Source organism: Juglans microcarpa x Juglans regia, chromosome 6D (genome assembly GCF_004785595.1).
Source record: "Juglans microcarpa x Juglans regia isolate MS1-56 chromosome 6D, Jm3101_v1.0, whole genome shotgun sequence".
Taxonomy (NCBI): Eukaryota; Viridiplantae; Streptophyta; class Magnoliopsida; order Fagales; family Juglandaceae; genus Juglans; species Juglans microcarpa x Juglans regia.
In genome coordinates, this window is record NC_054604.1 from 33,385,974 (window position 1) to 33,400,040 (window position 14,067).

The following is a 14,067-nucleotide window of genomic DNA, read 5'->3' on the forward strand; positions in this document are numbered from 1 at the left end:
CCAATGGAAAGGCACGTGGCGGTCGAAAAAGGCTAGCAAGCAGCAAATCGGAATAACTAGTTACTATCGTCGAAAAAGATTCAAAAAAATTGAAAAAAAAAACTTATAAACTACGACTGAGTAATCGGAAAGGAGGAAGAGATGAAGCTCCACCCCCTCTAGTGGCGATGGTGTGATAGTTGGCTTGGTCGAAAAACGGGAGAGAGGAAACGAGACAGTCAGAAGGAAAATTTTTGTCATATTTAACCCATCCTTAATCGTCTCTCCATTGCAAGAAGCTTTACTTTTCTATCATTATTAATTTAGTGGGCAATTTATCCATAATTGAGAACGTAATTTATGAAATTAGTAGAAAGATCAGGAATTTTAAAAAATAATGTAGAAAATATAGTCACGAAAAGAATAATATTATATATATTTATAATTTTTATTTATAAGACTTATTTTATTAATTTTATTTTTAAATTTAAATTTTAAATTTTATAATTTTCAACATATAAATTTACGCATAAAATGTATAATATATACAAAAAATTTATGCATTTTTTTCAAATATAAATAATATTTTTGATTTTATAAATTTACGCGTTTTATAAATTTTTTTCAAATATAAATAACAATTTTGAAATAAAAATATATACAAAAAATCTCATGATTACGCATTAAATGGCATTGATAACGATGCCGCAGTAGTTAGTCATTATGATCATTGGGCTGCAGTGCCACCCAGACCAGACCAGAGTCACCGTCTTCATTCAAACTCACCGTACACTCCAATCACGCTTTTTTCTTTTCTTTTTTACCGATACTTCCGCACCCAGCACACTCCATTCCTCCAAAAATAATACCTTCCTCTCTCTCTCTCCTATGACTATGGATACGTTTGTTATCGGATTGATTTCAATTTATTATTATAATTTTTTTAAAATTTTAACATAAAATATAATAAATAATTTAACTTTTAAAATCTCAAAATAATAATATTAAAAAATAATATTTTATCATCTCAATTCAACTCAACTCAACTCAGTTTAACATTCAAACGCAGCCTAAATTGACTTGACTAAATTGTCTAGGTTTCTTTTGGTTAATAAACTCATCTCAACTCAACATTACAATTTTTTCAAATTTCAATACAAAATATAATAAACCATTCAACTTTTTCAAATTTCAAAATAATAATAATATTAAAAAATAATATTCTAACAATATTTTATCATCTCAACTCAACTCAGTTCAATATCTAAATGCAGTATGAAGGGATGGTTTGGAATCGATGCACGTTCTTGTGCACCCAGACGGTGTAGCCACCAGCCGCCACCTGGCTCACCGGGGTTTTCTGTCATTGGCAAGATGGTCCCTGACCATAGAGGTTTCTTTCCCCATCACTCCCCGCCATCGTCACTGGCACTTACCACAAGAGATTATACCAACGCAACTGCACGTTGTGAGTTCCTGCCGCCTAAAGCCACCCTCAGAGCCTTAGAGAGGGACACCAGAAAGTGCGGGAGCTCCTGTCATCGACAAAAACGTTCCCGATTACAGAACTCCCATTGCATAGTTACTCACCACCAAAACTCCACTGAAGCTCATCGCCAATGGTTCTCGCCGCTCCGAGTTGCTGCCAGTCATGTGGTTCCTCGCCACAATGACTTTAGTCCCACATGGTTCACTTACCCCACACGAGTTTCCCAACGCATTGCTCGCCAGCTTTTGGCCTATAGAGTGTTGCTCGCCAGTTGTGCACCACACGAAATGTTCCTTGCCATCTGCTCACCACGTAGTGTCCCTCGCCGTACACAGTATTTTCCGCGTCATACACATGAATTTTGCTCGATGATATAGTCCAATAGAGAGTCGAGTTACTTAACTTGGAGTTGAACTCGCCTCGCTTCCAAGAGATCAGTAACCAAACAAAAATATTCGAAGGCAGAATAATTTTCATTATTAGAAGTTCACTCAAGGATGAACAATTTCTCCAATCAAAAATTATCTAGCAGCAAACTTGCACTCTATCACTCAAATGAAGAAAACAGATCTCGAGGAGACCTCTACAAATGAAGGAGGAACTCTCCAGAGGCTCGGGACGATTTCTCTATGTCTAGACTAAATTTATCCATTGTATTGAGCCATATGTGAGGCTATAAGTGATTGTAAAATTATCAATCATAATGAATTTTACTTCCAAACAATCTATAAATGTAGAATTTTGTACCAAATCACGTAAATTTCTATATATCTTTTTATTTATTCTTATTTATTGATTTATTATTTATTTTGAAGATGAATGCAAATAACATCGTAGAATAGGAAATGATGCTTTCCTTCCACCATGTCTGTTGCGCAAAATAGGCATTAAGACTCTCTCGTCGCTTTTTTCTCTTTCCGTGTCTTTCTAACGCAAGAGGAAGAAAACGAAGAACAACCATTTCTCAAGCTGAGAACTGTGTGATTCAACAGCATTTCATTGCTGACTGCTCCTCCTCAGACCTCTCTAACTCCACTGCCATCTCTTTCTCTCTCTGATACATAGTGCTATAATATATACACACACATAAGTTTATATAAAACAAGCTTGCCATCAATTCAAGCAATAAAAAAGACCTCCTTTCCCAGTAAATCCCTCTTACCTTCTCTCTCTTCCCCAAAATCTCTCTCACTTTGAGAGCTCAGCTCGCTCCTTCACAGGTCCCCTCTCTCTCTCTCTCTCTCTCTCTCTCTCTCTCTCATTCATTCTTGGTTTCCCCAGCTAGCTTTCCACTTGCAGATTTCTGTCGTCTGCGATGGAAAACTGAACGTGTGAGGATAAAATTTAGATCTTTTACGAGAAGAAAAAAAAATGAGAGTGAGAGAATTGCACCCACTCTGCTGCATCTCGCTGGAGAGTCCCTGCGGCAGCCTCGGGGACCAATCGGCGGAGGCTACGGCGTCCTCCCTGTCCAGGGCGAGGAGCTTGCCGGCGAGTCTCGCGTCAATTCCCGGCGGATCTGACGGCAATGCGGGACGATCCGAGGCCACTGTCGCCGGTGTGCTCTATAAGTGGACAAATTACGGCAAAGGATGGAGATCCAGGTGGTTCCTTCTGAGGAACGGAGTCTTGTCCTACGCCAAAATTCGGCGCCCGGAGAATCTCAATCTGCTGACGCCAACGACTGATGACGTCAGACTTATCGGAGAAATCTCCACCAATCGGCTTTCGAGAATGGATAGTGGGAGAAGGAAGCACCAGAAAACCGTTGGCATTGTCCATCTCAAGGTATAATTTGCTGGAGTTTTGGCGGTATAGCACAAAAACAAATTTTCCATCGTAGGAAAAATTTCGATCCCAAAAGGTCACGAAGGAGTCTCACCAATTCTGTCATTTTTTATCTAAAGATTTTCCCTCTCTGGTTCTGAATTCTGCCAGATAAAAAATAATAAAGAATGAGAAAAGAGGCGCTCTGGTATCCGAGCGAGGAAGCGGAAGAACCAGGGTTTCTGGCACTTCCTCTGTTGTGGGTCTGGTGATTTCAATTTCAATTTTCAACTTTTTTACAGTTTACTGGTTGTCAATGTATAGTGGGTCACATCAGCAGGTGGTGAGAGAGTTTGTGGATAGGCTGCGTTGTAAAGACTAGGTATTACCCTGTGGTCACATCAGGGGTCGATCATTATTGGTTGGATTTGAGCTCTAACTTACAGCTCTAATCGGTCTCGGCCTGTTTCGTTCTCCGCTCTGCTTTCTGAGGTTTTCCCATCCTTCACATTGTTATCTCATCCTCGTTTAGTCCAGTCGTCTTTTTCCTTGTCGTAAAGCTTCCAATACCATTTCTTCAGTCAAGGTGAGGAAGTTGTGTTTTTTTCCCCTCTTTGGGATGCCGCTTCCTTTTGTCCTTGAAATATGGTACTACCATCATATAGAAAGACGTGAAGCCTTCTTCTCCCTCTTTAGAAAAGGGATAAGTGGAACCTTGCTGTGATCGGACGGTAGAGATGATATGTTTTCTGTGCAATTACTGAAGTGGGTTTTTGTTTGTTGCCTTCTTTTGGGAGTTTGTTAACTTCGTTTGCTTTGACTTATTGTGGCGTTAATTGGGGGGACTGAGTGGTTCCAAGTCGCTTTTTGAGTTTTATTTCGAGCTATTGATATCTGAGACTTGGGTCTGATTTGTAGCGGTTGAAAACAAAAGAAAAATGTGGGGACTTTGAGACCATTCTGTCGGATTTCATATTCAAGTCTATGCGAACACTGTTTAGGAACGAGAAAATGAAAAAAACGATACTTTTCGGTGATTTTAGGCATTGTCTCGCAGCAACAGACTATCCCTACTAGTTCCCAACGATGCCTCCATCTCTTGTTCTTTCTGGCTTCTTTTGCCCTTGAAAATCCTGAAGCTTTTAGTGTTTTGGAGATGTTCTTGGTTTAATATCTGGATCTCCACGCCGGCGTGGTGAAAATACTGTGGGTTTAGTTAGGAGTTTGGGAGCCTTGGTGCTTTTGCAGTGAAGAATTCGGCTGTTAAAGGAGATAGGCTTCGGCTACCACTTGGGCCGTTTTCTGGTTGGTAGATGGACCGAGTCTCATGTGGCTATGTCTACAATTGCTGCATATCTTTAGCAGACTATTATTTACATTATCTGTTTTCAAGGATAATATCTATCTTCTACTTACCCAAAAGGAAAATCTATATTTTATTTCATTTTCAAGATAAATTGTCTGTGATAGTTAGTCTATTAATTGCTATTGCTTTATTGAATTTATGTTACCCTGAAGAGATACATTTTCATTCCATGTGGAACAATGTCATGGTGCCAGCCTGATATTTAGAAAGATTCATTTGAAACTTTTTTTTTTAGCAGATCTCTTCTTTCCGGGAGAGCAAGTCTGATGATCGGCGGTTTTATATATTTACTGCCACGAAGACCCTTCATCTGAGAACTGATTCAAAGAGTGATCGGGTGGCTTGGATACAAGCTTTGGTCTCAACTCGGAGCCTATTTCCACTTCGACCACTGAATGACAATTTCTCCCTGGTACCAAATGATTTGTCCATATCAACAGAAAGACTTAGGAAACGCTTGCTTGAAGAGGGAATAAACGAAAACCTGGTAAGGGATTGCGAACAGATCGTGCTTTCAGAATTCTCTGAAGTACGGGGACAGCTTAAAGTTCTTTGTGAAGAGCGATCCAATTTGCTCGACACATTAAGGCAGTTTGAGGTAAACTAGTGATTCCATTACTTTGTCAATTTGGGCTGCGAACTTGAGGGTACTTTTAACCTTTTTTTGTTTTTGTTTTTGTTTTTTTTTGTGATTGCTAATAAGTTCAACCTACAAAGCCTCGTGTCACAACGTGGTCCTATTGAGTATTTTGTTGAGGGGCTATATCTTGTCAAGTCATAGGATATCATGCCTTCCTTGCATCCTTGATTTTCCTCACAGAATCTTCCAAATGGTGCCGTTACTGTTCTTTGTTAGATATGTGCGAACCATTTAACCAATTTTTTGCTGTTTTTATTTTTTATTTTTGGTTATATTTTAACATGTTCAATCTGCATTTATCTCCTCGTTTGACTCACCCAACTTGATCCGCCTTGCTCATTATATGGGTATGTTTCTTGACTGATAGTAGCCCAAACGAGGGCCTAGCTAGGAAGGCCATGATCCCCCCATATTTGAAAGACCTCTATATCTTTTTGGCAACGAGCACCTGCATTTTGAATTAGTTTCGACCATTTCTTTATGAAGTGGACATATGATTTCTGCAATTAGCTTGTGTATCTACTATATTTACTTTGCACATGCAGGCAGCTACTATCGAAGCTGAAGCCTCTGGAATTCATGAAGGTGAATACAGAATGACCAAACATGAGTTTTCCGGTCTTGGGCGTGGAAAATACAGTGGTATATAGTTTTCTTCTTAGATATTAGTTGAATGTTTGTTTGGTGGTTGTTTTTTAATGAGTAAATTTAGTTAGTTTTTATCTTATTATTTATTTATTTATTTTGTAACAATTAGAAACTAATTCCTTGTTGAGTAAACAGATCAAGTTGAACCTATATTTGGGTCATTTGATCAAAAACTCTGGAAATGGAACATTGATGGCTCCCTTCATATACATTACTTGAAGACATTTCTGATAGAACTTTAGCTGAAAATTCCTTTTTAATTTGACAACCCAACTCACTAATAAAGTATATACTTCCATCACTCCCTCCTTTGTATGTAGACTAGTGAGCTCTAGCTGTAAATGTTAATAACCTGTACGTAGGTGTCCATGTCAATACTTATAAAAAAAAGGTGTCCATGTCAAATTAGTGCTGATGTACAATACTCGTTAGATCTTTGATGTTTTCCTCCATCTAGTGTTTAAGATCTATCCTGACCTAGCAATTTAGAATGAAATGGCTGTATTTTGATCACTAGCAGTTTATCTGACAATTTCACTATTTCATGGTGTACTTGGGGGTAAGCTCTCTCTCTCTCTCTCTCTCTCTCCACAGTAAGAAAAAGATCTTTTTTTATTATTTTTAGAGTTTTAACTTTTCCCTTGAATGATTTGGTTAAAGTTGATTGCCAATTTGTGTATTTATCTAGAGTCACAATTGACAAGACCAAAAGTAATTTATTGATTATTTTCTCCAAATTTATTTTGTTACTTTTGTCTGTAAGTTTTTGTTTAACTATAAAATACAGTTAACAGTAATGATAATGAATTTGGTCTATTAAGTAATTTTTGGATAATGCAAGGAAGTGGCCAATTTCCCACTGTCTCTTCGCACTAATATCTTGGTTTATGTTATAGTTTCTTAGCATGTCTACATATATCTTGACATTTAAAGTTTATAGAGTGCAGCACAACTGAATCATCAGATGATATTGAGAAACATGAGCTTGAGGAATTGTCGGATGGAGATGAAATGTGCTTTCATGATACAAAAGACTATTTTATTGAACCGACTGCTAGTTGTGGGCTTACAAAAGTAGTTTCGAATCACCTGGATAATTATAGAGAAGCTCAATGTGAATCTGATGTAGAGAAATTGCAGAGTAAGAAGGAAGGTCGGAAGTCCAGATATCTGGACTTTGAAAGGCGGAAAAAGCTTCCCGATCCAGTTGAAAAGGAGAAAGGGTTAGTCTCTGGTATTTGATCAAGGACAATGTGGGAAAAGATCTCACCCGTGTTTGTCTCCCTGTTTACTTTAATGAGCCACTATCTTCTCTTCAAAAATGTTGCGAGGACATGGAGTACTCGTTTCTTTTGGATAAAGCATATGAGTATGGTAGAGTGGTAAGATTGATATGCATTCCTTATTAATAGATAAATTTAGTTTCTTGGTATACATATTTCAGGAAAATGACTTCATGGTTGTCCATGCAGTTGAATCATCCTAGCCACTCTGCCTATCCTTCTTTTCTATCCTGCATTATTGTCTTTTAATGGGTGGTTTGTGGATTTGGAGGGGAAGTTGATTGGATCCATATTGTTTCACCTTGTAATCAATATGAATTACTTGTGCTTTTGTTTTTTAAATATTATAAACAAAAACATTTGAATATAATATGGCATTACTCCTGCAGACACTGCCTATCATTATACTAAATGCTAATTTTCTAGTGTATGAAAGACGTCATGTTATCATTGCTGTTTTATTGATTACATGAATGTTTGAGTGGACCTCATATTATTACGGAACTTATTTTATCTTCATAAACTACTGTTACAGTTACTATGTAAGCATTCCAAGCTTGGCCGGGTTATGAATTTGATTTTTCCATGCCTTTCATGAGAAGATACAACTGTTATTATTATATTTGAAGTTTTCCCTACAATTTTTTATCAGTTACCTCTACATCATGGTCTTGTATACCTATTAGCTGTGCAACTTGGCTTGGGTTGATTTGTTCACAAGATTAATGAATTAAGCTGACAAACTTGGTTTTAGAATACTTGCCTCATAACTGAATGTAACTGGATATAGACCCAAAGCGAACCAAGCCAAATATCTTCCAGTTGGTTAGGGTTCCACTTGTCACTTTTTACTTGAGGAACAAAAATAATGACATACTAGTGTATTAGAAAAAAGAGGGTGATAGAGGAAACAATATAAGATAATGCATAGTATTCAGCATAGAGTTCTTTGTAGATTGACTGGGTGTTGGATCTCTATTTTCCTATTGCAACCTGTATATAATTCCAGGACATGTATGATCATGATATTATAGATACAACGTTTGGTTTGGTAACTCGACCCCTTCGTTAGAGAACTGAATTGAATCTTTTAGGTCCCTTTTGGCCCCATAATAAAAGCAAATTAGTTGAGGAGCAAACCAGCCCTAAGTTCTAACTGATTGGTTTGAGTGCAGTACTGAAGAAATCTGTTGCACTCCTGACTCTTATAATTGGTGATGTTTTTGTGAAATAGAATATGCTGAAAGTTTCTTTTTTAGACATTTTACATGTTTAGTACGGTTACATGCTTCATGAGAATCAAAGAATTTAACTGTTCAGAAATTTATTGAATCTGACGTTTTGCTTCACGGTCCCATGTATTATGCAAAAATCAGGGGAACAGTCTCCAGAGGGTCCTGAATGTTGCTGCTTTTGCGGTTTCTGGATATGCTTCCTCTGAAGGTCGTCACTGTAAGCCGTTCAATCCTTTGTTAGGGGAAACATATGAAGCTGACTATCCTGAGAAAGGAATTCGATTCTTCTCTGAGAAGGTACTGTATCTAAGTATCCAACAATTTGCTTCTTTTCTGAGAAAAGCAATTAACAGCAATTGTAATGTTCTTAAAATGGAAAACATGTGTAATTATTAGTTTCAGACAATCTGGCTTCATAAGAAATTTGATAGATTTGAAAAAAAAAAAAATACTTTACATGGAACTTCCTCTACAATAAAGAGAGAATCCGACCTATCATTTTCCATAAACTAAGAAACTCATCTAGTAAATTGTGAGTAAAGGATAGAGCCCTCCAGACAATGACAAGGACATATGGCACAAATCACAATTCTTACCCATGAAAGAAAGATTCCAGAAAGAAAACGACAGGTGGTCTGCCTTTATGTAAATTGGTAATCAAATGACCACATGCCACAAATTCCAAACATAAACCATTACAAAAGGCTACCACTAGATACACTTGGAGGAAAATGTCAATTTCAGTCCAATGACTATATACCTATTTTAAGGAATCTTCCATGAATATTTTCTTTAGGAAGATTGAAGATTCTGTATGTGGCTCAAGAATAATTAAAGAAATCAATTATTTAAAATGCAGATGTGTTCTATGAGAATCTAAGAGACATGAGCTGGGGACATACTTACTCACCCGCAACATGTAGTGTCTTAATCAATTCACGAAATATACACTTTGAGTATATATTATTCTTGTATGTGACATTGTGATCAAGCAATTGACCGTAATCTTCAATTCAAAATATTAAGATATTACGTTGATTGAAACAGGTCAGTCATCACCCAACACTCATTGCCTGCCACTGTGAAGGCAGAGGGTGGAAATTCTGGGGTGACAGTAACCTCCGCACAAAATTTTGGGGGCAGTCAATTCAGCTTGACCCCGTTGGAGTTCTTACTTTAGAGTTTGATGATGGTGAAATTTTCCAGTGGAGCAAGGTGTGTGCTGCTGCCTGATTGTGTTTGTTCAAAATATTGACTGCTCAATTTGCTTGATCTTGGATAAAATGTGGTAGGGTGCCGTCCTATCAGGATTGTTGTGGCATCCCTCTTTTTTTGCGTACTTTTATTGGCTTTCTCATTGATTTGAACCGTTTAAATATCTCCGGTAAACAAAGGTTGAAGTACTTTAAAGCCTGTACAAATTATTGAAGTAAAATGATTAAATCAAGGTTGAAGTACTTTAAAGCCTGTACAAATTATTGAAGTAAAATGATTAAATCTCGTGGTTAGTTTTGGAAGGCATATTTTGGTGCTTATCAAGGCCACAAAAGCGTATAATTTTTTAGTTAAAAAAGCACTGAGTCTATAATTTCTTTATAATTTCACTAATTTCTCTCTCATATATGTTCTCCTTAATCTATTAGCTAGAAAGTTAAAATGTAGTAAAACCTGACTCAAAATATGTATTAGTTAGTTCATTAGGGGTACTCTATTATGGGCTAGGTGTTCTCTCTTGTATACACCCAGTGTACTTGGTTACACCTATTGATATTAATAAATTTTTACTTATAAAAAAAAAAAGTATATGTATTAGTTAGTGCCTTATCAATGTTGACGGGTGTTTATTTCCTTTCCATTTGTTTTTAGAGATATTCTAACACATGATCATGCTATTTATAGGTCACTACTAGTATTTATAATCTTATCCTTGGTAAAGTGTATTGTGGTCACCATGGGACAATGCACATACGTGGTAATCGCCAGTATTCATGCAAACTCAAGTTTAAAGAGCAGTCTATTCTTGACCGGAATCCGCGCCAGGTTAGGGATGCATTCTATTTATTGGGAATTTCATTTTATATGCTTGATTGTTTATGGTACTTCTTAGTTCTCTAAGTATCGGGAACATTCTAGATGCTTTTAATTCTGTTAACTGCTTGGTGACCCTCCTGTATATAGATCTACATGTTTTACCCCTAGTCTGGATACAAGATTCGTTCAATTAATCCTATATGTACACAGGTACATGGATATGTTGAAGATGTTATTGGAAAAAAAGGCTGCCACTGTATTTGGGAAGTGGGATGACGGTATGTACTATGTTAATAATGACGGGAATGGCAAGCCAAAGGATTGTACTCCTGCTGATGCATCATTGCTATGGAAAAGGAACAAGCCGTCTCCTAATCTTACTCGATACAACTTAACTTCGTTTGCAATCACACTGAATGAGCTGACACAAGGACTGCAGGTAGACACGATGTATTAAAATTGAGTTTTCATGTGCGTTTTCATTTTCCTCGTATGCATGTCTAATTGTTTTTTATAGTTGTGTCTGATCCTGGGTGTTTGATCACGGATTAAGGAGAAGCTCCCACCCACAGATTCGAGGCTCAGACCAGACCAGCGGCATCTGGAAAATGGGGAATATGAGAAGGCAAATACAGAGAAGCAGCGTTTGGAGAGAAGGCAAAGAATGGTATGCTTAGCTGCTCTTTCATGTCCAATTGAGCACAAACATTGTAGCTTCATTTGCTAATTTTTGTCCCTGTTTCATGTTTTAGCAACTCAATGTGGCATCGTCAAATGTCTGGCCAAATTTTGGATAGGTTTTTGCTTTTAATGGGTTCTTGACTGCGTACCTTTGGTCCTGCTTGTCAAACTTGCTTTTGTGCAATCATAGTTTAACTAACAGTACACCTGAATGCGTAGTAGAGCTTTAGGTAGTTATATGTTTGTTTACTTTTACTGAGATTTGAGCTCAGGAAAGAATGCTGAATAGTGTGGAATGATATAAATTGGCACGCTTTTTGCCATAATATGTTGTTTGATTTTGTGCATTATTGATAAGATGTGGACGATTAATATAAGCAACAGATAAGAAAGAGATCTAGGAAACTTAAAGAGTATCAACTGACCTATTAGACAAAAGGTACCCAGACTTTGACAATCTTTCTTCGTAGTTGATCCTATACTGTTAGAGTGTATGTAAAGTTGTCTTGCTTGTAATGGTGCATCAGTGAATTCGAGGTTAACAGTCATATATTGTCTTGAAAATGCCGTGATGGGCATTGATAGCAGAATTATTGGAGAAACCATGGCAAGGCTGACTGCAACCAATGGAAAGTGAAATGAGTCCTGTAACAAGTCACATGATGTTCTGGGGTTTCTTAGTCATGCAGATTTCGCACAAGTCTTACATCCCTTTTTTTTTTGTTAGTAAAGAAGAAAATTTTATTAATGAGAAAAGGCATAGCCCAAGTCATGGGACATATACAAGCGCAATACCTATGCGTGAAGTCTTACATCCCTATTCCTCTGTCTCCACTGATTCTTGTCATGTCTTGGGGAAGAATGTAAAGACTGTTAAATTGAAAAATTGTCAATCTTAGTAGTGAGCATATCTAGCTTTAGGCAAGGCCTGGTTTATATTTTGTGGGCCCCCCATTTATATAAGCTTTAATGTTATTTCATTACTGATCCCATATTTTATGTTTAGAAAAATTATTGCTGATTCGTTGTACCCCTTGTGCAGTCAAGGAAGTTGCAAGAAAATGGATGGAAGCCGAGATGGTTCCAGAGGGAAGGTGATGATGGACCCTTCCGGTATGTTGGCGGGTATTGGGAAGCTCGGGATCAGGGAAAATGGGATGGATGCCCAAATATATTTGGTGAATATAATGAAGACCTTGTTGATCCTGTGGAAGTGTCTTTATCATAGTTCAGGTGCGTTCATACTCTGGTTCAAGCCATGCCTCTTCACAACCTTTCCATACTTTGCTATCTTTTGCTCCTTTTTAAAATCCAGTTGTGTGATTCGAACCCGAGTCTTAATTGAAGCAGCACGATTATACCTCATTAATTTTGGTGGAAGAAAAATCCAAAGCCTGTATCTTGTTTACGTGGTATTTTCTTTTCAGTGAGTATTGACAAAAGAAAAAATAATCCTTCTAGTCACAGAAAAAAACGAATAAAGAAGAAAAAATAAAAATAACTTCTCCTCGTAATCATATTCTCAGTGACCACGTGATCAAACGTGCATTATATCGCATGGTAAAAAGCTCTCTTACCATTTCAGCACTGGAACTGTCCGTTGGAATTGCGTAGCAAGTTTTTAATAGACGTGATTGTGTTGTTAATGCAGGAAAAATAGATATCCTTTACAAGTATTGTTTAGATAGAAAACTGGGCAAGAAATATCCTGGTTCTTTTTTGAGGGTGCCAAGAGTTTGGTTTGAGGCTGATGAAAGCAGGCGAATCCACAGGGGCATTTAAGCGGAAGCTCTCATCTTTCAAGTCTACGTCAACTGTTTGTTAGATCGTCAGTAAAAGTGGCCTGATGTTTCATCTTTTGGACATTCTCATTGTCTGCAGTGTGCAGTAGATTGTGTAAAATGTAATCTCTCCCTCCCTCTCTAGTCATTAAACTGTGCGAGCCACGGGCCGAGCATTTATTTCATATTTATGTGTTCCCTTCGTAGAAATAAAAGAAACAGAGATGCATTTTTGCAATCATCGTGAAAGTTTAATATGATTGTTCAGGCTGTTAATAAATTCTCCTCTATTGACCATGAATGTCATGTCTACAATCCAACAAATATTGGCGGAAATGATCAAAAGATAATGATATTTTGCGATCAGCCTCATGTCATCATTCTCAATAAAGTTAGCCTAGTCCTTGTAGCTGATTCAGGCCGGTCTTTGGGTGGGCCTTTTGTTATAAAGCAATTGTTACAAGAAATCTGAAAGATGACCCAGAGTGTTGGACGATCTTAATATCTTATCTCCTAACTTTCTTTGTCCTCCGTGAATGCATATTTCACAGGCACGAGTTCTCTATTTTCATCCTTCTTTGTATGAGAAAGACTGCTTTCCAAGTTGCAACTGTACAAAATTTTAGCTGCTTCTCCCTTCAACCAATTCATCATCCTGTTCTATAGCTGTCTTCAATAATTTGCAGATTCTGATACACTTTTTGTAATGGGAATGAAAGGTAAAGGGCCGTTATGGTGCCATACCTAGCTAGGCGGAATAGTCCATCTACCTACGAAAGAAACCTCGTATAGAATTCAAGTCCATTGGTCCACGATGTTACCTAATGGAAAGTTTGTCTAGCTAGCCCATATCCATTGAACCACGGCGCTTTTGGTAATTTGAGGTGTTCCATTTTAAGGGAGTCTTAACTCATATAGATCATTATATTATGGGTTAATTATACTTTACCCTCTCAAACTTCCACTCAATTCATAATGTGCATTTGAAACTAATAATTGTATTAAAGTGGATCCTTGAACTTTCAAAACTTTCCAATCTCCCCCTTCTGTCTATCAGCAACGTCAAATCTAATGAAAATTTACTGTATGATGTAATTTTCATCTAATTTATTACCGTTGACCATATAAAATATAAAATAATATATGCTATCAATTAATAATAAATCA

At 37.2% G+C, this 14,067-nt stretch overlaps 1 protein-coding gene across 1 annotated transcript; it reads left to right on the forward strand.

Moving 5' to 3' along the window:
• The first annotated feature begins 2,384 nt into the window (after nucleotides 1-2,384).
• Nucleotides 2,385-13,138, forward strand: LOC121234204 (oxysterol-binding protein-related protein 2A-like). The gene is given in 13 exon segments (XM_041130048.1): nucleotides 2,385-3,256; nucleotides 4,840-5,199; nucleotides 5,787-5,883; nucleotides 6,830-7,111; nucleotides 7,114-7,271; nucleotides 8,549-8,704; nucleotides 9,455-9,622; nucleotides 10,307-10,447; nucleotides 10,649-10,678; nucleotides 10,680-10,877; nucleotides 10,992-11,105; nucleotides 12,162-12,352; nucleotides 12,771-13,138. Coding segments are annotated over 12 exon segments (2,307 nt in total). The 5' UTR covers nucleotides 2,385-2,839; the 3' UTR covers nucleotides 12,348-12,352; nucleotides 12,771-13,138.
• Nucleotides 13,139-14,067: the final 929 nt, after the last annotated feature.